The 23,690-nt window shown below is 36.4% G+C and overlaps 1 protein-coding gene across 1 annotated transcript in view; it reads right to left on the reverse strand.

Annotated features, from left to right (window-relative positions):
- Window positions 1–23,690, reverse strand: part of LAMA2 (laminin subunit alpha 2) — a 338,729-nt gene that overhangs the window by 73,225 nt on the left and 241,814 nt on the right. The window contains exons 29-35 of the mRNA XM_066180303.1: window positions 22,019–22,153; window positions 21,259–21,383; window positions 17,438–17,524; window positions 16,397–16,590; window positions 8,188–8,330; window positions 7,565–7,663; window positions 2,805–2,916 (exon numbers count right to left, since the gene is read on the reverse strand). Of these exons, the coding sequence (XP_066036400.1) occupies window positions 2,805–2,916; window positions 7,565–7,663; window positions 8,188–8,330; window positions 16,397–16,590; window positions 17,438–17,524; window positions 21,259–21,383; window positions 22,019–22,153 (895 nt within the window). The remainder of the gene's footprint in view (window positions 1–2,804; window positions 2,917–7,564; window positions 7,664–8,187; window positions 8,331–16,396; window positions 16,591–17,437; window positions 17,525–21,258; window positions 21,384–22,018; window positions 22,154–23,690) is intronic.

A 23,690-nucleotide genomic window follows, 5' to 3' on the forward strand; every position in this document is an offset into this window, starting at 1 on the left:
TTTGGAACAGCTGAATTATTCTGAACAAATAGAGCTGCACACACAACATCATATTCAAGGACGGACTAAAATCTTTCTGCCATGGACTAAAATCTTTCTGCCATGGCACACCACAACATATTAGAATACCCACTTTCAGAAGCAACTAGGTAATTTATGGCAATCAGTTCCATCTTCAATTTTAAAAAGTACTGCTGCCCTTCCATAGGTACAGAGGTCCCAAGTAACTGATTTCTCTGAAATGGCACCGTTCCTGGTCACAGGGGTACTTATGAGCATTTAAAATTAAATCTTTAATTAAAGAAATTAAAATTAGTCTTTCAAACCTCAGTAAATTACTATTTCATCTACAGATCACAAAGAGCAAATTATGACAAAAATTCTAATCTAATGATGTCTCTGATTAGCTGGTGAGAACTGAGAACGGAAGTGAGAACAGAACTAAATTTGTATCTTTAATAATGAGTGGTTTTGTGTGGGGTAGTGAGGTCTGGAAAAATACTACACTTTGCTCAAATGGATCATGGATGATTTCTACATGTACTATATTATGTATCATTACTAAGGCACCTCAGGCCGAGAAAAAGTCTATATTAATTTTTTAAAAATTCTATTTAAAAAATAATGAGTGACCTCCCTGAATATTTACCTTAAAAGAGAAAATGAATATGTCAGCTAAGCTTTTCTTAGGTTCAGAAAAATTAATGCCCAGTTTTATCCTTCTCTTCTCCTAATCATGTTTGGTTTTGTGCCTTGGTAGAAAGCAAATAACAGAATCCAGTGGTGGTAAAAGATTTGGGTGCACTGACACAGACAAAGGCTTGGAACTGCAAAGCAGGGAAATTCCATAGCTAAGAAGGAAAATTAGTTACAGCTACTCAGAAGCTCAGAACGTCAACAGTCAGTATCCAACTTCAGTAGAAGTGGATAAGTCAGAATATGGTCTTTAGAACCAATCACTACAAACTTCTCACTTTTAATGAGTTTTTTCAGTTAGGTAAATGGCATGAATGAGAAGAACCTAGCCGTGTTATGAATCACCAGTGGCACCCAGCTGTAAAACAAAGCTATTGGGACATATTTATGAGTGCTGGCATAGGCAAGTTTTATTCTCCTGAAGAGCAAGACACTGAAGAAACCTCATTTCAAGCTTTTTACCTGTGGTTCAGAAACATGGGTATAATTTTCAGAAGAGGAAGGGAAATTACATGAAGGTGAGTAGGAGATTTGGGAGAATGCTCTTTTGTGTGATTCAGTCTAATAAAAAGGGGCCAAAGCGGAATATGATTCCTCTCTGCAAATATTGTTGTGGGGTTGTGTGGGGGAAGGAGGAGAAATACTAGGGAGAGAAAAAAACATCAGTTTGAACTAAAGAGAGTGAGATTTGCAAGGGAACACGACGATAAACTAAATATGAATATTTTTTGCTAGAAATGAGAACTATTGTAATTATGAAGAGTACTGAAACTGCTTCCTCTCCAGATTGTGTGTATTTGAAGAGGAGCTTTAGACAGTTTCTGATAGTAGGGGAGTGGATGCCTTAACCAACGAGGTATCTCTCAATCCTGTCCTCTTGTATTTAACGTATTCTCAAAATTTTAACCTGGCCACTAGGCAAACACATTGATTTTTAAATTTTTGTCTACTTCTAAGATACTGCATAAATTTATTTCACCCCCTCAATGTTTTCTAACTCTGTATTTCCTACTGCTAAACCTACTTGAGGAATTTTTTATTTGGGTTACAAACACTAGGCATAAACTTTGTGGAATCAAAGACTTTGTTTTGCTCATCATCCCAAATTCATCCTGAAATATGAGGAACATAGTCTTTTGTTTAAAAAAATTCTTAAAAAAATGGCTCACTTTTTCTTGTTGTTTTTGCCACAATTTTTTCTTGACAAAGTTAGAAGTCCTACAGATATCCTAAATTGCTGTTCAGTTCATTTCCAAAGCACATACCAGGATGTGTTACACAAAAGGCAATATAAAATGTATTTTATAGCACTTGGACAAAAGTGGAAGCTTTCCCTTTCAAAGAAATAGGCCTTCGGCTACTAAAACCGGTACTGCAGTGAACATTTGGAGGAGGAAAGAACTGAAAAGTCTTTCTCAAGTAAAAAACCTGTCTGTGTTTGCCAATTATTTTAATATATTTTAGCCATTATCTTTAATTATCGTTATTTAATAGCTTTATGAGATATATAGGTCTTGCTACTTAAGGCCATCCAAAATCTACTTTTCTCATAAGTATTTACTGCAGTGTAAGTTCAGTGAATCAGTCTGCGGAAGACAGAATGTTGGCTTTGGCTCCATGCTCAGGTAGGGTTAGGAGTCACTTGCAAATTCCAAGCAGCAGATGTTCATTAACAGCAAGAAGTAAATGCATTTTTGAAGTAAAGTTGGTGAATTAAGATGAAATGTTAATGTACCAAGTGCTGAAATTACATCAAACTTTTTTACCAATACATATTTTAACTGATTTGAAAATAAACAAGCTAAGCCCTGTTCGTTTACTCCATCATAATAGCTCTTCAGATAACTGCAAAAATCCTGACGGAACATGCTCAGTTTTCTTCTAGTCTTTGTTCATAATTACCAATACACTAAGTGTTTATATAAACTGTATACACAGATTTGAAGAAAAATCTGAAGACAGTTTACTGCCTTTTCTTCACTCTATATTTTAAGCACATGACATTTCTCAGCAAGCAAAATCTTCCTCACTGTCTCCCAGACCCTCTTCCCCTAGCATCCTCCAGTTTTCTAGAGAAAACACTCAAGTATTTTGATTTTTTCCAATACCTTCAGCAGCTTGGAGAATGCCTTTGACAAACTGTCCAAGAGATTTCGCTCTGTCATTAGTCCTCTCGGCATCCTGCCTGGTCTGCTCACCATCTGCTGTCACCTTGGTAGCCTGGTGATACAAATTCAGGGAAACTATAATTAATGAACAGGACAAGGTTGTAGTATGTTATATTCCTACTGGCTGAATCTATGTACAAAACTCTCCTCAGGCCAGAGGCAATCAATGAATTATTGATCAGATGCATGGGAAATGAAATGCTCTGTTCAAGTACACAATTAAATTTTATTACCTTTTCCTTTAAATGGAAATTGCGAGGCTTTTTTTTTAGGTTCTTAGAAATCCTACTTGTGTGCAGCAGCACATCAATGGAGACAGGATGAAATTATCCACTGAATAATAATATCTTTGCTTCAAGAAATGCTGTTTGGAACCTTTTAATAGATTCTTCAGGGAATAATTCCCATAGTTTCACAATTGTGTACTTTTCGATTGACAAAGTGCAGCAAGGTATCATGACCTCTTTGCTTCTCCCCTGGAGGCATTCTCAAAGAGACAGTTCATTCCAACAAGCAAGGAGAACTTTAAATCAATATATGAATTTGACCAAGAAACAGAGAAAAAAATTAAGAGTAGTTTTATTCAGCTTTAATGCTTGAAGTTGTTAGTTTATAATGTATTGGCATGCTTAGTAAAATTTTAGCTTTCTGTTACTAAATGCTTTATAATTGTACTGAATCACAGCACTAGCAGAAAGAGAGACATCTGCTGCAGACCTGAATTACATGCTGAGGAAAGGAATCATCTTAGGACATTGTACTTAGCTCTTGATGGCCCTATTTACAAAATAGACCCTTTTTTATTAAAAAGAAGCTAAGCATCTCAAGACACAAAGCTTGTTGAGATGTACTGCAAAGCAAAAAAAATCCAAAACAAAACAACGAAAAAACTCCCCAACAAACCAAAACCCAAAACCCCCCAATCAAATAAAACCAATAAAACCCTAGCTTTTTTCTTTAGGGATTACATTGCCAAAAAAAAAAAAAAAAAAATCTTGAAATAGGGCATTATGAATTTCTCAGTCTGTGAAATGGCTAGGTCAATAATTCAAAACGAGCTTAGGTTTTCCCTGACTTGAACTGCGCAAATTGTTTCTCCCTTACAAAAAACCCACAGTAATAGCCAGAGAAATAGCAGCACTTAAACACATTTATTTTTGCCTGATTAGCTTCTAGATGGAAGCCCTCAAGGTACTTTACATCTGGGTTTCGGAAATGAAATCCCTGGCATTATCACTCCACTCACAATTTTGGGCTACTTCAGAGTAGTTACATTGAAAGTAATTTATATGAAAATGGTTTAGGTAAACAGAAATATAAAGGAAGAATTAAGAACCCATACAGACTGCGGGAAGTCTGTTCTATTCCAACCCTCTATCAGTATAAGAACATGTCTTTTCACACTTACACAGCTTTAACCATACAATTGGTAACTTCCTCTAAGATTTACAAAACCTTTTTACCTGCCTGGATACAGAACTAAAATATTGTTACAGTGAGCTGCAAGAGGCAATTGGGATAGAAAAAAAGGCAAAAATTCCAAATGGTCTTGTTGGACCACTGCCCTAACCGTGCTTGGCACTTCAAATGTCAGTTAATTCTTCCTGTAATTGAGAATAACTTATTATTTATTGTCAAACCCTCCAGAAGCACCCTTTTATTCTTTGAGTTTGGTTTCAAATATTCACATTCAATTTTATTATAATCTATAATATTTCTAGTCCTTTGCTACAAACGGTGTTTTATAACTTACATATTCCCTTCTTCGTTTTGATTACTTTTTCCACATTCATGCTAATTCAAGTTGGCCACTTTAACCTCTCTATTGATGACTGAATAGCACTACCACATTTTTGTGAAAATTAATCTGTCATTGAACAATTTTCATTTCCTTTCAGTGACAGCTCTCTTTGGTACTTAAATCCCATTCAGGTCCATTGAAGGCCTTCTGTATTTTGATAGAATTTCTTTAGCTGAAAAATAGGCTTTTGCTTCATTAGCTGGTCTAACTTTAATTCTGTAAACCATATTAAATGGCAAACACCCTTCATACTGTAGCTGGCCATTCCATGGCTAATTAAATGTTCGCATTTGTTAATATGGTCCTAATAATTTTCTACATATCCAATTACTACAGCTCACCATTTCTATAAGGTCAGTCTTCTTAGAGTTTAAGTAGGCCCAAAACCTCTTACTATTAAGGGTCAGGCAGACTGGACCCAGAGTAAGGGTCTGCAATGAGTCTTCAAGAAGTTATTTGGACACAAATAAAACTTTTTGACATAAAGGAGATTCCTACCACAGAAGTCAGTAAAGAAAGTATTTGAGATCAGTGAACATGCTTTGGTGATGTCCACATCTTCTACTTAGTGATGGAGGTTCCATAAAAGGCTTTGTTCCAGTCTGGAATAGCCACTTAGCAATTTAAACTATAAGCAAGTATTAGCAACTATGCACACTTTTTTTGTTTTGGTCTTTTTTCTATGTTTATTTAGTCTGAGGACTTAATCAAGCCTTAAAGAACTCCTCTAGATAGCATCTGGAAGGTGTCCTACAGGAATTTCTCCAACTAATGAGCCACAGACCACAGAAGGAGGTGCAAACACAGACATCACTGTACAGACGGAAGTTCTTGGCTCTCTTTCCAAATGTTTCCATCTATTGCAGATGAAGTTGCCTCTGCTACTACTTCCAGAAATTTTCAATCCAGAGAAATTTAGTACTTTGGGAGAGAGGTAAAAGTTTACAAAGACAAAAAAAGCATTTCAATCAAGATGAGTGATTCTGATCCATGTCTTTCTTGAATGCACTGAAGGTACGTAATTAGAAGAGAAGTGGGGGTTTTGATGAAATGCAGTGAACTTAAAGGAACTGAAGATATCAGGCCCTCCTCTGGTGGTAGGTGTGGGAATGTGCATGCAAACGTGAGCATAATTAGTGCAAGAAAGACACGAGGAGCTTCTATATGGCAAAGTAAATGAAGCACAGAATAATGTAAAAGAAGGGAAAGGAATGATGTACTGAAGTAAAACATCATGGAAGTAAAAGAGACCACAGAGAAGCAAAATCACCAAAAGTTTTGTAGTGACTAAATACTATTGTCTTCTATATTTTATCTTAAAATTCTTAGAAATTTTTTTCATGGAAATAGATTCCTCATCAATCCTCACCAGCTTTTTTCTCCATCAGTACTGGTTTCACTTTGAAAATACAGTGAGCCTGCAAATCAGGTACAGGAAAAAAATTGGTATCTATGGAGTAGTACATACTCCAAGTGCTAGCCATTATGCAGTTATCAGCTGTATCTTCATTTGGAAATGAGCTTTGAACACACCACATCAGGACTTGTGCTTCTTTTTGGAACACTTCTTCTTTACAAATACAGAAGGAGAAAGATAGGACCTGCCACCAGTTGCAGTCCTTAAATAAAATAAAACAAAAAAGCCCCCCAAAAACCCCAGAACACCCCAAACTACTGCAAACAACTCTGTAAGGATAAACGGAAATCATAAGGTTACTTAGTCATCACAATGATGAAAAGCTGCAAAAAGGGAGTGGTGATAATGTGATCACCACAATAGCTCCCCTAATATCACACTTTTGATGTTTTTCCCTTCCAAGAGTTGTCTACAGAAGGTCAGAATCTGCATTATTTTTGGTCCTCTCTATAAAGGAAATTGGAAAAGGATATTAAAACCAGCAACTTTACAAGAGGGAAAAAAAATTGTCTTAGCCTAAAATTGAGAAATATTAATAGAAGAAATATAACCTTCCCTGCTTGTATAGCTGACATGGGTTAAAATTTCAGCTAGACTTAAAACTACTGCAGTTGCTTCTTGCAGAAAAATAAAAGATCAAACAAATGAAAAAGCAAGCTTTCTCACAGTGTTGGTATGTACAGATAGATACTGGTGTACGCACACACATGTGGGTGCCTACATATGCAAATACACTTCAGATGCTTTCTTACCCACTACCCATTTCAAAATTGAATAAAAACCACACAAAGAAAACCGTTTCTCTGAGAATTTTAGCTCCTAAGCCATGTACAATTTAGAGACATGATGCTAAAACTGCCTGGAGTTTATCTGACTCCCTGAGGTGTATATTGATCAGTTCAGTACTCGACATCTTTCCTATTTGGTTCTTTCAACTCGCAAGCATGACTTTTGGTAGTTCTTCACATCAATGTGCTGTGGACAACTTTATTTACACTGAGGCTGGTTCATTCCTTATTTTTTTCTCCACTAGGTGGCACAATTTATATTATTTTCTTAGACATCGTCTTTACTGACCAAAATGAGGTCTATATTGAAATAAAACTTTTGTAATAAAAAGAGCATATAGCCCATCTATTGAAATCCAGAAGACGCTAACTATGCTCATAAATGAAAACTAGAAAACATAGATTTATCTAAACTCACACACCTCTTTAGTGTCATCTTTTCCTGATAAGATCATTCTTGGGTGATCTGTATGGACGTGAAAAAGCTTTCTTACACTATTAGGAAGTCTTGCAGAAATATGTGTCAATATATTGGCCCACAAAAAGAGATTTTTAGAGGACTTGCTGCCATTTTAGACACTGAGAAGCATCTTATAATTCATCTATTCCGTCATGTTTAATGCATATTCAGAAGATTTCCGTCATTATGCAGCCTCAACCAAACCCATAGACCTCAATGTGATCACAGACATACTCTTGTCAGTAGTTCATCCATTTCTGTCATCAAGGTATCCAGATTTTCTCGTGCTAGCTGAAGAAATCTCTCTGGTGCTCTCTGAGGTGAAAGCAAATGCTGTCGGAAAAGAGATGGAAGAGTGAAAAATCTGTATGTAATGGATGTCGGTGCTTCCAAATATTGAAGAGAAGAAGCATCAAACATTTCCTTTCCATTACAATATGCAATCCCTTTTGTCATTGACTCATGTCACATTCATCCAACAGGATTTTTCAGGAACCTCGACAACTTTACATAACTTGTAAGTATGGTAGGGAACATCCAGTATATAAAATACATAACCACTTCAAAGACTATCAGCATGAAAACCATTTTATTTGTATGCAACACCACTTTTCTATGCCTGATGTATAACTTCTTGCACATATGTTCAGCAATTACTGTTGCAAGATTCATTGATTAAAGCAAGTTAAAAAAAATAAATCTGTAATACTTATTTATCAACCAAAGTAAGCCTGAAATAATTAAATCTTGAATTTATCTTCTTCCCTGAACCTGCTTACAGCTGTATTGTTGAACAGAATCAAGTACAGCTGTACTGAAGCTCTGTTATTTATATATGTGAATACTTCCAACCATACCTTTAATTCCTGTGTCGTGTTCTCAAAACCATGCAACATTCTATATGGAGCAGGCAGTGGACCACTAAGGTTAACACTCAGGATCATCTGGTTTAGCCGATCCAGGTCATTGAGAAGGAGTCCTGTGCATTCATCATCACAAGCTGGGGGAAGAACAACAAAGCTCGTTTCTTCCTGCTAAACATTTAAGACATTTGATTTAGATATCGTATGGCTCACATGCAGTTCTGTGGGAGGTAACATTAATTTCATATATATTACCCCAACTGTGTAGTGTGAGAAAAAATGGAAACAACAACTAGGGAATAGGAAAGACATTATAGCTTAGGATTTAGTAATAGACAGTTGAATATAAAACACAAAGATCAAAACTGATAGGCTTACCTCACAAAAAGAGGAAATAATTAATGCTGTCCACTGTGGACTAGCCAATATAAAGTATTAAATTATACAGGTAATTTGGATGAAGTTTGAGAAAAGCAGACGAGCAATTTGGAAAATCTAATGAGCTTTATAAGAAACACAGCATGCTTATGGATTTGAATGCAAGAAAAAGCCTAAAAAATCTCCATATAACAGCATGGCCAAGCATACTAAACCTGTGATGCAGACAGCTGAATGCATCCAGGTAAAAATACTGAGAGTTTTCTTTAAAAAAATGCTTTTCTTTACCTCTTTTCACTAACCAGCTTATAAGCTTTTCATGTATGCTTCTTTTCTTGTAAATATCCTTCAGGATGAAAAATACTGTTGTGTGCTGCATATATCAAAAGAAGTTTGCATTCCCCCTCGCCTTGCTTTCGATTAACTATCACAAGAAATTCTCATCTCGTATCATTTATGCAGCAGACAGGAGAATTCTTCATCCTTTAGAACAGAGTTGTGGGAATACCTTTCTGTTTCTCTGCATAAAGAACTGGCAAACCCAAACATCTCAGGAGATGAAGCAAACTGTGAAACAATGAATTCACTGGTGATGGTAAGAGACATGAAGAGTTGTACCTAAAGTTTTACAAGTGTGTAATTATTTATTTCAGCAAAGCTAGGCAGTTTAATAGCTAAAAAACCCCACTAGGCAAAGTGTATGTTTTTGTAGAAAAGAGAAGTAATTTTCACTTATTTTCCCCTGAAATCTATTCTTCATGTAGATTAAATCTTTTTGGTTCATTAAAGTTTTCACAGTTACCTAAAATGGTTCTCATTCTGTTGACTGTTCAATACAGCAAAGACAAAGAGTAGAGTCAAATAAAGAGAGAAAAAAATAAACTATTTCAATACACCATGAAACTCAAGTGGTGACTGAAAAGGAGACAAGGTAGATACAGGATTAGCATAGAAAGAAGTGGGTGCAGAAAGCTAGATACTACTGTTAGTTTAAGGCTTCCTTTTGCATTTTCATCGCTTCCATTTGCAGACTTCTTCCTTCTCTTTCACAGTATTTTGTTACATAAACAGAACTGCACTGGAACAAGAGTCAATAACTGTGGGCATGATACATTCTGATTTATGCTCCTACATGAAATTCAACCTCCCCCCAAACTTATTATCATCCCTTTTCTTGCCATCTGTGTGCTTGCCTTTAGAAGCCTGAGAGAATTGAAGGAAAATCAAGTTTTACAGCAAATAATGTTTTATATAACAAACACCTGTTCTGTAGCTCATGAAGAAGGTAAGGAGACCTGATAATCATTTTGCAGGATGAAGATAAGTGATCTTGAACCTGAGAAGAGTGGGCCTTTAAAGTTTGATTTTTGCTGTGGTTTTTTTTTTTTTCATGTATTATTTCATTTACGAAACAAGTGAAATCTATTCACCTTCAAACTTTTCCTATTGGTTGGTAATAAATTGCTAAAAATTTGTTATGTGTTAAAGACAAACTCAAATCACACCAATAGGAGAAAAACAGAACAGCCCATGAAGAGATGAAGTATTCTCAGTGAGTGGGCAATCAATAAGGGAGCGTTCAGTATAAATTAACACCTCTTGCACAATAATCAGGTTGAAAAGAGGAGCTGCATCGAGTGAGACTACAGCTGAGTAGATGAGACAGGCCTAAGCTACTCCAGTATGCAGTCTGTAATGTACTGCAGCTATAGAAAATATTTCAAGAGCATGATTATATTTTGCAAGACTAAATACTTCTGTGTCTATCTATAAAGCTGTCAGGATAAATTTGTGTCTAATATTAACAAATGCAGCACTAAATTCAGATCATTACAGCAGTGCAAGCATGTCAGAGGCAAATCACGCAATCAATATTACAATAGTTCAACAAGCAATTAATGCAAATTACTACATTTTCCATTTTCACCACACTTTTCCATGCACACTAACTCTCTAAGGATTTTGACTTACCTCTTGTGAGAAGCATGTCCAAAGAATGCATGCCAAAAGAAATTCTTTTAAGTTTACAGGCATCTAATAATTTATTCCATTTTACAAAGAAAGATAATGTGCAATAAAAGAAACATGTCGAAGTTACAATGTGTTCCTCCAATTGAGTGATTTTCTGACACATTTTTGCTTTAATATATTCATTTCTGTGAAGATTCAGAAGGCTGTGTTATGACTAGGTAATTTTTGCTCTAAGGGCCGCCATGCAATTTCTGATGGGAGGTGGTATCCCATCCCCAGCAACTCTTCAGTATCAGCTTCCTATTGTTTCAAATAAAGTGTTAAACTGCCATTAGCTCATTAATCTGTTGGCTATTACCTAATTTTTCCCATTTTGGCACTTGTCTCACACCAAATAATAAAATAGCCTTCCTGTGCCTTCCAAAACAGAACCCCAGTAGAGAGCTGAAAGCTTTAGCTTCCTTGCCGCTGCTGCTGGTTTCAGGTAGCTGACATGATCAATATGTCTCCAAAATGTGGGAAAATTCATACCCAGATCAGGGTCGAAAACACCTACTCAGGTTATTTCTGATTTTTATTATCTAGAAATCCTCATCTGCTGGTTCTGATACATAACAGTAATAGTTGAATGTAAAGACTGCTTGAGTTGGGTGAAAGACAGGAGTGTGGGACGAAACTCAACAGGAGCTCAGGTATCACAAAAATGGAGAACAAGTGCTAGTTTATCAGCTTCTAGGCCAAGCAGGGATGTCCTAATTGAGCCCATGCAGCCTGAGAAGCAGTTGTCCAACACAGATGTAAATTTAATTCTTTTCTTACACCAGAGGCACACAGACACACAGCAAAACTCAGAACCCTGAAGAAGCTAGTCCAAGGCTTCATCGATGTAGTGTTAAACATGGGATCTTTCTTTTCAGCTCACTCTGTAAAGGCTCTCAGCTCCTGCTGAATTAAACACTGTGTAAGAGCTGGGAGACGCTTCATTTTACAGATTCTACAAGATCTACCTCATACAGAGACAGCACCTCTGCCTAGTTCTTAATTTGGAATGGCTGAGACCAGGAAGCTCCTCACTGTTTTAAAGGGAAAACCTTGATTCTGCCAGGACCAGTGGCTGGGAGCTCCCTTGCTCTTCTTGGTGTAGGACTGTGATGAAGCAGAGACTGACAGCTGGGAAAAAATATCTTTCTCATTGCAAGCATCAGTCTTGAGTGCAAATACTTGAATGCCCAGGACCTGGTAATAAAAGAATCTCATTATACAAATTTCTCTTTCTACCAATATTGAATATTTAAATATATAAAGATGAAAGTTTGTTGAATGCAGCAAGGCTAAGAATCTTTTTCTTTTTTTTGCCCCACAAGACTGAGTTAAGAAAAAAATTCCTAACATTGAAATATCTGCTTGATCTCCCTGTGTCATGATTGCTTCCTGTTCAGTCACGTCAACTGCTTTACATTTAGGCTTTTGCTTGACCCCGAGGAACATTTGTGACAGGAGCACATATCCAAGGAAAGGTTTTGTAGTTTGTGTTGCAACACAGCTCAAAACATTGAAGACCTTTTTTTTGAAGTCTCCACTGTAGTTATGACAGATAAGGGGATTTCTGACTTGTCATATAATATATAGAGCCACACAGCAATAAAACCAAGTTCTCACCAGGATCGTTTTGTTCCATAAATATGGCATAGTAGTGAGCAGAGTCATTGTGTCAATAACATTGCCATCTAGGCTTCTTCATTTTATATACTAAAAACTCTACAACTGAAGTGGAATGTCACAAGGTATAACAAAAAACCACACAAGAGGATTTCCTGTTTCTAAGGAAATGCATGATTGCTACAGGCTGGATTCAAAATCTGAGAGAAGATTTGGGAGAACTTTTGTCATACTTGACAGCATATAAGGATTCTGGCAGCATTATTTAAATTAGTTTCCAACCATCATTATTTATTCTTTGGGTATTGACTTTTTCAAAAGAGCAGGGAAAGTGAACCTACAAAGTTAATTGCTTTGAGTCCAAAAAATTGTAAGAAAGTATTCATCAGCAGAGTATTATGAATATCTGTATAGGACAACCTAGATGGTTAGTTTAGCTGGGGAAATGATCCAGTTACTAGCCATTAGAAATTTTTATGATGTGTAGTAGAGCACACTCTTGTAATACTTATTTTAAAAAAAATTCTACTTTTTGGATATCATTTTTCATGTCCTGATGGCTTCCTAGAGAAAACAAAATTGTTCTGTTCTAAGAATATAATGGGAAAGGAATTCTGTCTGTGCCATGCACCTATAATTATCTTACCATTGTTATTTATCAGTAAGTGAAATCTTCCCCTTTAAGCAGCGGCTTTCAAAATAAATATACATTCTATTTTACCTGTAGCTCTCTAAAATATAACTGTTATAACACAGCACTGAACAGTGACATGCACCAAGCAACTGAAAAATGACGCATAATGAAAAAAAAAACAGTAAGAACCCAGTAAAACAGATTTTCAGCTATATCAGAAATTTTAGTGAACATGCATGCCTCTTTGCTTTCTGCCCCCACCTTTACACTAAAAATCTTCACTTAAAAATCTTTAGAATATTTATGATAAGAGCTATGTCAAAATCTATATTTAAAGAAGAAGGCATTACACTATTTTGGCTAAAATACCTCTCTGGTGTGATTTAAATATGTATTTTTTGTTTTTTCAGGTCATACTGTGTGTTGACCTTTTCTAGAATTTGCAAAAAATTCATTATTTAAATGGTTATTCTTTTTTAAATATTCAAAACAAAATTTCATTTTCTTAAACATTAACTATACCATACTAACAGGACAGCTTAATCACAGTATGTCTTATACTACTTAAAAACGCTTTTTCAAACATGGGTGACTGCATTTGAATGTATTTTCTTTAAACTAGATCAGTTTACCACTTAGCTAGGGGTTCTTCATGCTTCTGAGAGGTACAATGCAATTGCAGTAGTTGAAATGCTACTGCAAAAGAGCAAAAGTAGGCACACACATTCAGCTCATTTTAACTAGGATTCTGCTTTTGACACTAATTAATTTTCTGCACATTAAGAGTACTATTACTTTTAAGGTTTTGTTACAACTGAACTTGGTCAGAAGGGAATTTATTGATTGTTTTGCAATTGGTTGATATATGAAAACAAAAATACATTGTACACAGAACCAAATTCTCAGCTGCATTAAACTCAGATTGGAATGGCTCAGTATTCTGAGAGCAAGGAAGGAAAACTTCAAGGCTGTCCTAAAGGTGCTTCTAATGGTTCTTTGACAGGACAAGGACTATTAAAGCACATTAGGGGCTGCAGAAATGAATTCTTACCAACAGCTGCACTCTGAAGCCTGTGACATACCAGACACTGTTTACCACAGGGAAATTCCCACAAAATCTAGGCTTGCCACACTGCCTTTGTCACAGACCTGTGTCCACCACAGGCTACAAGGTTATTGATCAGGCTTATTTTCTATCAGGTCAGGGGTACTGCATTAGCAAAGGCAGGTTTGGAGTAATATGGGTGTCAAGGAACTTCTAAACGAGAAGATCATACAGCAAGAGCTAACAGGCATATAAAATATCTACTGAAATACCAAACTGCAGCTTTTGCAATTTATGATATGGTTATTACTGATATGGTATCAACAGTAAAAAACTACTTCCTGTGACAGGGAGATTTAAAGTACATCCCCATCTGTTTCTATAGGTGGTTCTTATCTTTATGACTAAATAAAAGAAATCTTCTCATTTGATTTCTCACTTCTAGTGGTCAAATGAAGTGTCCATGTGCACATGTGAAGAACTGTTTTTATGGTGAAAACTGATTGCTTAGTTAAAGTAAAAATGTCACTAAAGATAGTGTAGGTATATTTCAACACTTGCATTTAAATATGTTGGGGTTAAATCAGAGATTATAGCAAATACATCTTTCAAAGCAAAAAGGTGGAAAATTTCATTTGCCTTTTTCCATTCACAAATAGGATTTTTAACCTTATTATCCACACAATGAAATAACCTGATTAACAAATTGGAAAACCATTATAAATGATAACTTGCACTTAGGCTGTTTTGTACAATGAAACTCTGTCATCCTGGATACCCAAAAGACATTTTAGAATACTGATAAGGTAAAAGACTAATAAAAAACCGTACCAAGTCATGGCTATGATTGGAAAAATTGGATAATAGTGGAAATAATATAAGAGCTATTCAGGATATTGAAAAATGAAGTAATTTTCATGTAGATGCCACTCTGTAAAACACAGTCCTTATTTTAAAATTTTGTAGCTGTAACACTTATGGACTCAACTTGCAATTGCAAATCTTCTTGACACATAGACCAGAAAACGGAACTCAAACTGTAGTTATTTCAGCAATGGGACTACTTACTTCAGTAGCAATCATTTTGCTGTTCAAAATAGAGCTTAAGATACTAAGTTCAGAATTAAGTCCTAAACTACATCATACTGCAGGACATTAGAAATTTATTTTTCTTCTGTAAACTATGTTTTTAATATATGAATCAATGCCATGTTGTTAATACTAAAGAAATAGAAGCAATTATATCTATATTCCCAGTAATCTATAGTCTCTACCTGGGATTCAGGACTGATGCAAAAGCACTTATTTCAATGGACTTACTTAGAAGCTTAGTTCTGCTAAGTCCTGATGACTGTCTGAGAGCTGATCACAACCATCAGGTTAAAAGAAAAAATATTCTGCATTGTATAGTTCCTGACCCTCTGTGCCTAATATCTTCCTCTTTGAGCACTCCAAGAAGCCATGCATTCCATTCTTGAATTATATGATGACTTCAGACACTGATGTTACATGTCCCTCACACAGACAGCCCATTCTCCAAGAAAAAAACTCCAATTAAAGATACAACATTTAAACCAGCTCACTGTGGCTTGCCAATATTTTCAAATATGCACAGATTAATAAATAATATACTGTGGAGTCACTGGAACTCTACTGGTATTATACTTTAAATTTGACAATCTTGGCATTGGAGGGAAAAAATAAAATCACAATAAGGTTAAGTCCCTTCACATCCTGGGGGAGATAGGGAAGAGGAAAATGCCTTACTTCAGTCAGGGCTGACTGAGCTCTAGAAAGATTTTGCTATAATTTTAAAATAAGATATAAGCATACAACATTATGTGATATAAGATTGTGGGCTCAAAACAAGCACTGTCCAACATAATGAAAAAGAATCCAAACAAAAATACAAGATAATCACCTGGTATGTATCACAATTGAGGGTAGGACAAAGATACCAGTACTTTGTATTTTATACAAATATAAATTGGTGGTTTAGGCTATTAATTCTCTATTTTTAACGAAAGAAGCTCTTTGTTGAATATAGTGTACTGTCATTCCTTAGATCTTTTAAATTCCAATGGATGGTTGCTGAACCAACATGAACAAGTAAACCTTAGTTACAATTTTGTGTGTGCCTCATGGCATAGAGCATTGTAATTGCTGGTTACACATTTAGGACAACACTGAAAAAATCACCAAGAGAAAATATTGTCACAACAGTAGCAACAACCTTTAGCAAAATTACAGACTCCAAAAAGCCAAAAAGGAAATTCTTCAAAGTTTTTTTTTTTAACAAATTTTCAGTGGTAATATTAGAAATTATTGAGAGTTTTCTTAACATCTCAAGGCTTGTGAAAAAAAAGCAAAAAAAGTGAGGAGATGCAAAAGTATTAAGAAACTGGCAATTATTTTCAAAGAAACCCACACAACTTGCTGTTACACAAGCTGGTTTGAATTTCTGAAGCATGACAAACACAATCAAAGGTTATCCAAGATTCCATTAGTATACGTACAAATGCATTTCGTGCCATGGCGCGCATGCCGATGTTCACAGCCAGCACACTTCCACCCCGTGAATCCAGGCCTGCAAGTGCACTGCCCAGTGACAGCGTCACAGGGGACAGGCATGGAACCATATGGATCACACTCACATGGCTGGCAGGACCCTCCTGGAATCTGTGGGTTTCCTGTGTAGCCAGAAGAACACCTAGACATTGCAAATACAAAACAAGGTTTGTCCAACTGAAACGCAGTGCACAAAGAATACTTGGCAGTATTTTAAACATAATTTATAAAAACATCCATGAACCATTAGGAAAATCTTTGTTGCTTCATGACCAAGAGAGAAATATTGCAAACTGTCCCACAAAGTGACTTCTAATCAGGACACAGAACAGTTTGGATGAAGGAGGTATGCAAAAGTGATTCCACATCCTTAACAATTCTCAGTTAAATTTATATTAAACCACAACAATAAAACTCCTCCACTATCATTGTTTGGCCTATAGAACCTAGCCACTAGTGTTTTGTGTCAGACATGAAATCTCCGGGTAGATATTTGACAATTTTGTTCATCTTAATCCCTCAGTGCTTTGATAGATGGGGCAACAGAGGCTGTTGAAGTTATTAATTCACAATTTGGCATTAAAATGTTTATATGTAACTGTCTTTCACAGTCAATGCCCATGAGGGCACAAGAGTCACTAAAACAAAGGGTATGAGTGACATCAAGATACATTATTAGCATGGCATCTAATTTGAGATAAATTATTTTAACTTCTGAGCCCTGGAGGAAAAAAACCCTCACACATCAAAAAGTAAGACTAGGATAATATCTGTGAAATAATTAACATTGATTATCAATTTACAGTGGTGCATATAAAAATTGTTTATGTTGACTGAGGTTTAACAGCATATAAAGGAGAAATAAATTATCCAAAGGCATGTATTTAAACAGTAGTAAATACATGCTTGTAATATCGAAAAAGATTTATCTCCTTCATGTCTTTTCCTCATTTCATTGTCCCTCTTTGTGCTTTTTCCATTCATCCTACCTTTGGCAGTACTGGCCTTCGTATCCAGGTGGGCAGGCAGTACACCGGTAGTCACCAGGTCCTTCAGCAATGCAAGTAGGGCTAAAACTAAAACAAAAGTAAATAAAGCATTTTTTTTTCTACCCTCTTGCATCATTTCACTTTGGACAGCAGTGCACAAGAGCCCAAGAAGTTCCACTCTTAATGTAAATGGCAGCATTTTCTTATCTGTTTATAAAAACCTGTGCGAGGTCTCTCCTTTCTATTACAATTTCTGTGAATGCCTTGCTGTGACACTTGCACAGTTTGGACAAAGGCTCTAAGGGCTGTGTTCAAGGGAATGGAGTGAGCAACGCCCGCGCTGTAGGCTTGTGTGATTGAGCAGTACTGCCACTCCCAGTGAGCAAGCAAAGGAAGCACTGGGAAGGATGTGAAACAAAAGATTAAGAAACTGAGCTAATGAACATTCAGCCTTTCCAGTCTGATTTCACTTATTTTGAATGAAATGAGATAAGCTGGGAAGAGTTTACTTGAAGGTAAGATATAAAGAGGGAAAAGGAACCAAAGTCATAGCTGTGTGGAATCTTCTAAAAAGGCAGCATTGATGATCTTCTTTGATGATGAGCATTAGATGATCTTCTCAAGGATGTATTAGAAAAGTCCAGTCTACAGAGAAAAAAACCCCTAAAAACGATCTTCATGATCAGGCAGAGGACCTATTTTCATCATTGAATGCTATCTTTTCTAAGTCACTTTACTACTGACTGTAGTATGTACCTTTGGGCACTGTGCAAAGTAGAATTTAGTTGAAATATTAGTGTATTAAGCGCCTGCATAGGCAGTTAAAACACACAAAAAGGGCAGGTAGGACAAAAGAACAGAACTAAATATTAAGATGGTGCAAAACCATAAAACTCTTTCAGCTTTTTGTGGAAGAAGAACTAGAAAAGCACAGCGGTGGCTAGCGGTGAGCCCAGGGCTCTTTCTACATACAGTACAGTCAGCATCCTCATCTAACTTGCTTATAATGCATTAAATCAATAGTGTTTGAACGAGTATATAAAATTATGCCTTTGCAAAAAAATGTAAACAAATTGATCTATTACTCACAAACTCATTATCCAACACATTTTCAACTCCATAAAAATAAATCCATACTAGGAACAATTCATTCTCTCTGTTCTTTTGTTTCTTTTCCCCAGCTCATCATGTTTGAAGCTGACTGCTGATTGCACAGCAGTATAAACACTGAATTTAAAACTTCAGTGGAGTTTTATACAATTTCATAAATAAAAATAATTGCACTATACCATTCACAAATACTATCGTATCAGTCATGACATAGCAAGCTAATGAGATAGCTCATTAGCTATCTGTATTTCATGTAGATTATGATTACTTGACTACCATAAAATAGCTGCAGGTACACTTTTTCCTTAATAGCATCTTGAAGAGCTTTAACTGATCTGCACAAGATACAAATCTAAGGTCTGATACTCTCATTTTTCACTTAACACTGTGTCTTTGTGGAATGAATCTATGCCACTCTATAAATCTAAAAGTCAGGCATTTAGTCTAAACCAATTATACAGGCATCCTCTATCAGCCCTGGAAAATGGACATGTCGACTTATACACGCATCTGAAACATCTCCTTCCCTGCCCTTTTCTCCAATGGTGTTTTCCTTTAGGTTTAATGAGCGAAATGTACAGTTGTCAGTCTCTATATTTACTATACAACTCCCAAAGTTGTTGATGGCTGCAGCTAACAGAAATAGAAATCTCTTCCATGATGTCTAGAGACATCTGAGTTAAGGTCTATAAAACACAAGCAGTTCTGTTCCTCAACATGCTCAGATCTGACTCCTTTCACAACAGCACTAAGAAACAGAATGACTATCTCATGATTAAATGTTTTTATTAAATTAAATTCAGACTAAGTGTTATTCTCTGATCTCCTGTGAAGGCTTATGAAACAAGAGAGTCTCATGATCACTTTCTTGTGAGCATGACACAAAAGGCTCTGACAACACCCATGCAGGCTATGTGACTAAATGAGGTACGGACACTTTGCTTGCTTTCCCTCAGGCAGCTCAGCAATTGGAGAGTGCACCTAGGACACCTAAAGGGAGCTTTTTAAAAAAAGATGTAGATAAGACAACAGGAAATGGTTTTGAACTATTAAAGGGGAAATGTCGATCAGATGTTAGGAGGAAATTCTTTACTCAGAGGGTGGTGAGACACTGGAACAGGCAGCCCAACGAAGTGGTAGATGCCCCAATCCCTTGAAATCTTCATGACTAGGATGGATGGGGCTTTGAGAAACCTGGTCTAGTGGAAGGTGCCCCTGCCTATGGCAGGAGGGTTGGAGTAAGATGATTTTTAAGTCTCTTACAACCCAAACCATTCTATGATTCTGTGTTACACATACTACCCACAATCCACGTTTCTCACCCGTAGAGCACTTCAGCAACACCTACTTCCTGAGTTTATGTTAGGTTTTAGATAAGATACTGAAATGATCTCAGGAGAACAGTGAGGAGAATATGTCTAAATTCTTGTAGCATGGTGCCATAAACACCAGGTAAAGGGCCCTACTCATTTTCTGATCTGATACATATATTGCTGAGCAACCAAAGGCTCCTGAGCAACACCCCAAATAGAATGGAATAGAATGGAATATTTGCAGCCCTTCATACTGCCAATTAGTGCCAGTTAGTAACATAAAAAGCTTTTTCCAATATTTGTTGATTTACAAAATTGAGGAGCTTGGTTGACCTTGTTCTTTGCAACTTGAATGTCCTTTTCTGATACTACTAGACAGAACACATAATCAAGTTGTAACAGAAAACACTCATGAAACGGGCAAACCTCAGAAGAACTTCTAGTTAAGAATGCATTATAACTTCCTGAGATAACAGATACCTCTTTAAATACCTGAGATTTGGAAGTATTCTTAAAAACTCTTGCTGTGGATGAAAGATACCATGATGTCTTTATATAATAATGTTTGAGAAAGGACTTTTCTCCTTCAAAATAAACCCAAGACCACTCCAAAGCGATAAAATGAAGTAAGAATAAAAAGAAACCCCTTAAATTCTCAGCTATAATGACTGAAATCCTCACTAAAACATCCTAAAGGCCAGACAAAGCACAGAAAAATAGTTTTCCGGAACACTTCCAGGTTTTCAAAAGCACAATCACAAAACACAAACCTGTTCAGAGCACTACTACAGTATGATGCCAAATATCATTAAGAGCTTCTCAGCAAAACAACAAACAAATCTCAAGTGCTAAAGTATCATCTGTTGGGAACACATGCAGAAGCATTGTGGAAAGGCTCATTAGCATACAGCAATCAATAAAATTTATGCTGCAATAACTATAATGCTTTTAAATTATTCTATCTTTCACAAATTGCCTAAAACTCATGTAACATTAAATAAGGAATCAATAAATTCCATAGTGGAGCAAGAAAGGCACTGTAACACATTTATACCAACATAATATATGAGTATAAGACTTTTTGCAGCTCCCTTGCGGCCACACTGTACTTGGGTTCTGCTCTAGCTCCATTTATGAGAATACCTTTATAACACAGACTCATTATCTTGAGTATTGCATTTTCTACCACTTATTAATTTATTTATCACAAATTAGCAAGGGAGCAATTTCTGACTTTTAAAGGAATATCAATTAGCAAAAGTAGATAAGAAGTTTTTAGTATAGCTTTCACGAGGCACTTCTTCTCTAGCCAGACATCTGAAAAAGGACACAGGGAGCCCAGAAGGAAGCTCTGGCTTGCCAGAAAGGCAATTCTGCACCATGAGTTTGCTGACTTACTTGTTACTAGAAATGGGTAGGGGACAAGCACAAGGCTGACAGTCATCTGGAGAGCCTTGGACAATACCGTAAAATCCTGGTGCACACCTCTCACAGTGTTGACCAGCAGTATTGTGCTGACAATCCTGTCAAGGAAGGAGACAGAATGAAAGCTGTGTCTGAGGATTACAAAAATGGAGACAACATTCTGATCCCAGCCTTAGGGATTCAAACTTACTTCAATACATAATTTCCCTGATATGATTCTCAGTGGGAAGGCTTGCTTTAAGCTTCTATCAAATGCCTGCTGAGTAATATACGGGCTTAAAAGGAGAAAGAATACAGGTCTGTAGCTACCCAGATGTATCCTACAAAATTTCTTATCCCATTCACCCTTTCTTCCCTCCTATGTTCCAGCCATTGGAGAAGAAGCAATAATTAAAATGCAGTCTTACTGTATCAGGTCATGCGTATTACTGCCTGTAAGAGCAGAATTGTGTTTACTGTATACACATATACATTGTTTCTTTGTTTAGCTGGTGTCTAGTTTTTCTTTTTACACAAATAGTAATTTCGGGGTGAAGCACGGCATAATTTGAGCTCTAGAGAATCAGAACAGAAAACTTCAAAATTTTGCTTTTGAACTCCTTGAACTTTGACAATTAAGCTATTTAGGCAAAATTGTAATAAAATATGATCTTCTGTTTCTTTATATTAGTAGGCAAAACTTAAGAATTTTACATTAAGATTAACTTGGTGCAAAAGTTTAGAAGTGTAATACCTGACAAACTGATGTTTCAGAGTCACACATAGTGCTGTGTCCATGACACTGACATGCAACACAGGTGCCTAAGGACTGAGCAGATGTCCCTCCTGCAGGTGGAGATGGAAGCCTATAAAATCCTGGAGAGCAGGACTGCAATAAAAAAAGATGCAGAAGAAAACAGATCATGACAGAGCGGACTGTGTATGGGGAGCATTGCAAGCTCATCTTTCCAATCACCAGTTTTTACAAGTCGTGAAAAGAATCTGACAGGCTTCCAGCTGTGTTACAAACAATATACGGTACTTTACATATAACAAGAGCCAGCCCTAATTGGAAACATGGCTGAAAAATCCCTGGAGCACTCCATCAGCATCAGGTTTTCATAATACAGCTTGAGCTATCTTTCATTCAGATGCAGAACACCCTCCAGTTCTCACTGTGCATTAGCGCATCATTCCTTTCTTTACTTAAGGAAACAGTTTGTTTTTGAAATATTTTTTTTGTGTGGACTGTGGAGAGCAAGCACGATGATTCTGTTTCCTTCATCCCTTCTATGTTTTTCAGGTTCGACAAGCTAGTATCTGCCTACAGACTACCTGTTGGATAACAAGCAAAAGCCGAATAATAAACAAGAAAATGGCTGCACGGCTGCATTATTTATAGCTATATAATTTAAAGACCATAAAAGTACAGAATTCAAAATGTTAAAGGTTTTCCATGTCTCGAGACTATCAGACCCAAACCAAGTTTTTCCATCACTAAGTCTCCTCTACTGCAGCTTGGCAATAAAATTCCAAGAATAACACAAAAAACTGCTAGCAAAACTGGCACATGCAAAATCAAACACTTGATCTTTATTTCAGGCTTATTACACAGTCTTGTGGAAGCCCTTACACAGCTCTCAGAAAGCACACAGCCATGGCAGCATAAAAAACACAAACAGGAACATTTTGACAGTTGAGACCATTATGGGTAAGTGCCTACAGAGAAGTTACTTGTCCCGCGTATAAATCCCACCACCTAGTGGTGCCAGGAGCCTGTGAAGGCTGCCTGATGAGGTCAGTGTCCCGCTGATGACCACAATTTCTACTTTTTGGAAAGAATAGGATCAGAGCACTTTACACACAGCAATAAAATAGATGCAAAATAAAACAGAAGAGACTCTGGAGTAAGTAATTTTTGTGACCAAAAGCATGATTCTTCAGTGAAGCATTAGATGACATGCTAGATTTATTCATATACCACCACTCTGACAGTTTTGTAATCATTGCCAAAACCTCCAGGAGCCTAAGTTATGGAAAAAGTATAAACACAATTATTTTCTTTAGAATCAAAAAGAAATTAATCTTAATTCATTTCTGCTTTTCCCCTTCTATTTTGACTTAGACCACATTAAGTTCCCTGAAGCATAGAAACAGTCTATCTTATTTTTCATGGTTTGTGAAGAATTCTAACCTAGATAAATAATCTCAAATGAAAGAAATTCTGTTTCTTACTAAAATACCATTTTTCTTCCCCTCCCTCTCTAATCCCCACAAGCGTACTTGTCCAAACAAGGTACAAAACACAGCTTTACGAGTTCTGAACAACTTCAGAATCAGATTATAAATACGTGGCACATCCTCAAAGAAAGCTGGTATCTGGGGATTTTTATCCTGATATGTCATTGACAGTCTTATCACCTATT

The sequence above is a fragment of the Chamaea fasciata genome, unplaced genomic scaffold, assembly GCF_029207755.1.
Source record: "Chamaea fasciata isolate MVZ Bird 193981 ecotype frontalis unplaced genomic scaffold, bChaFas1.0.hap1 SCAF_3, whole genome shotgun sequence".
Taxonomy (NCBI): Eukaryota; Metazoa; Chordata; class Aves; order Passeriformes; family Sylviidae; genus Chamaea; species Chamaea fasciata.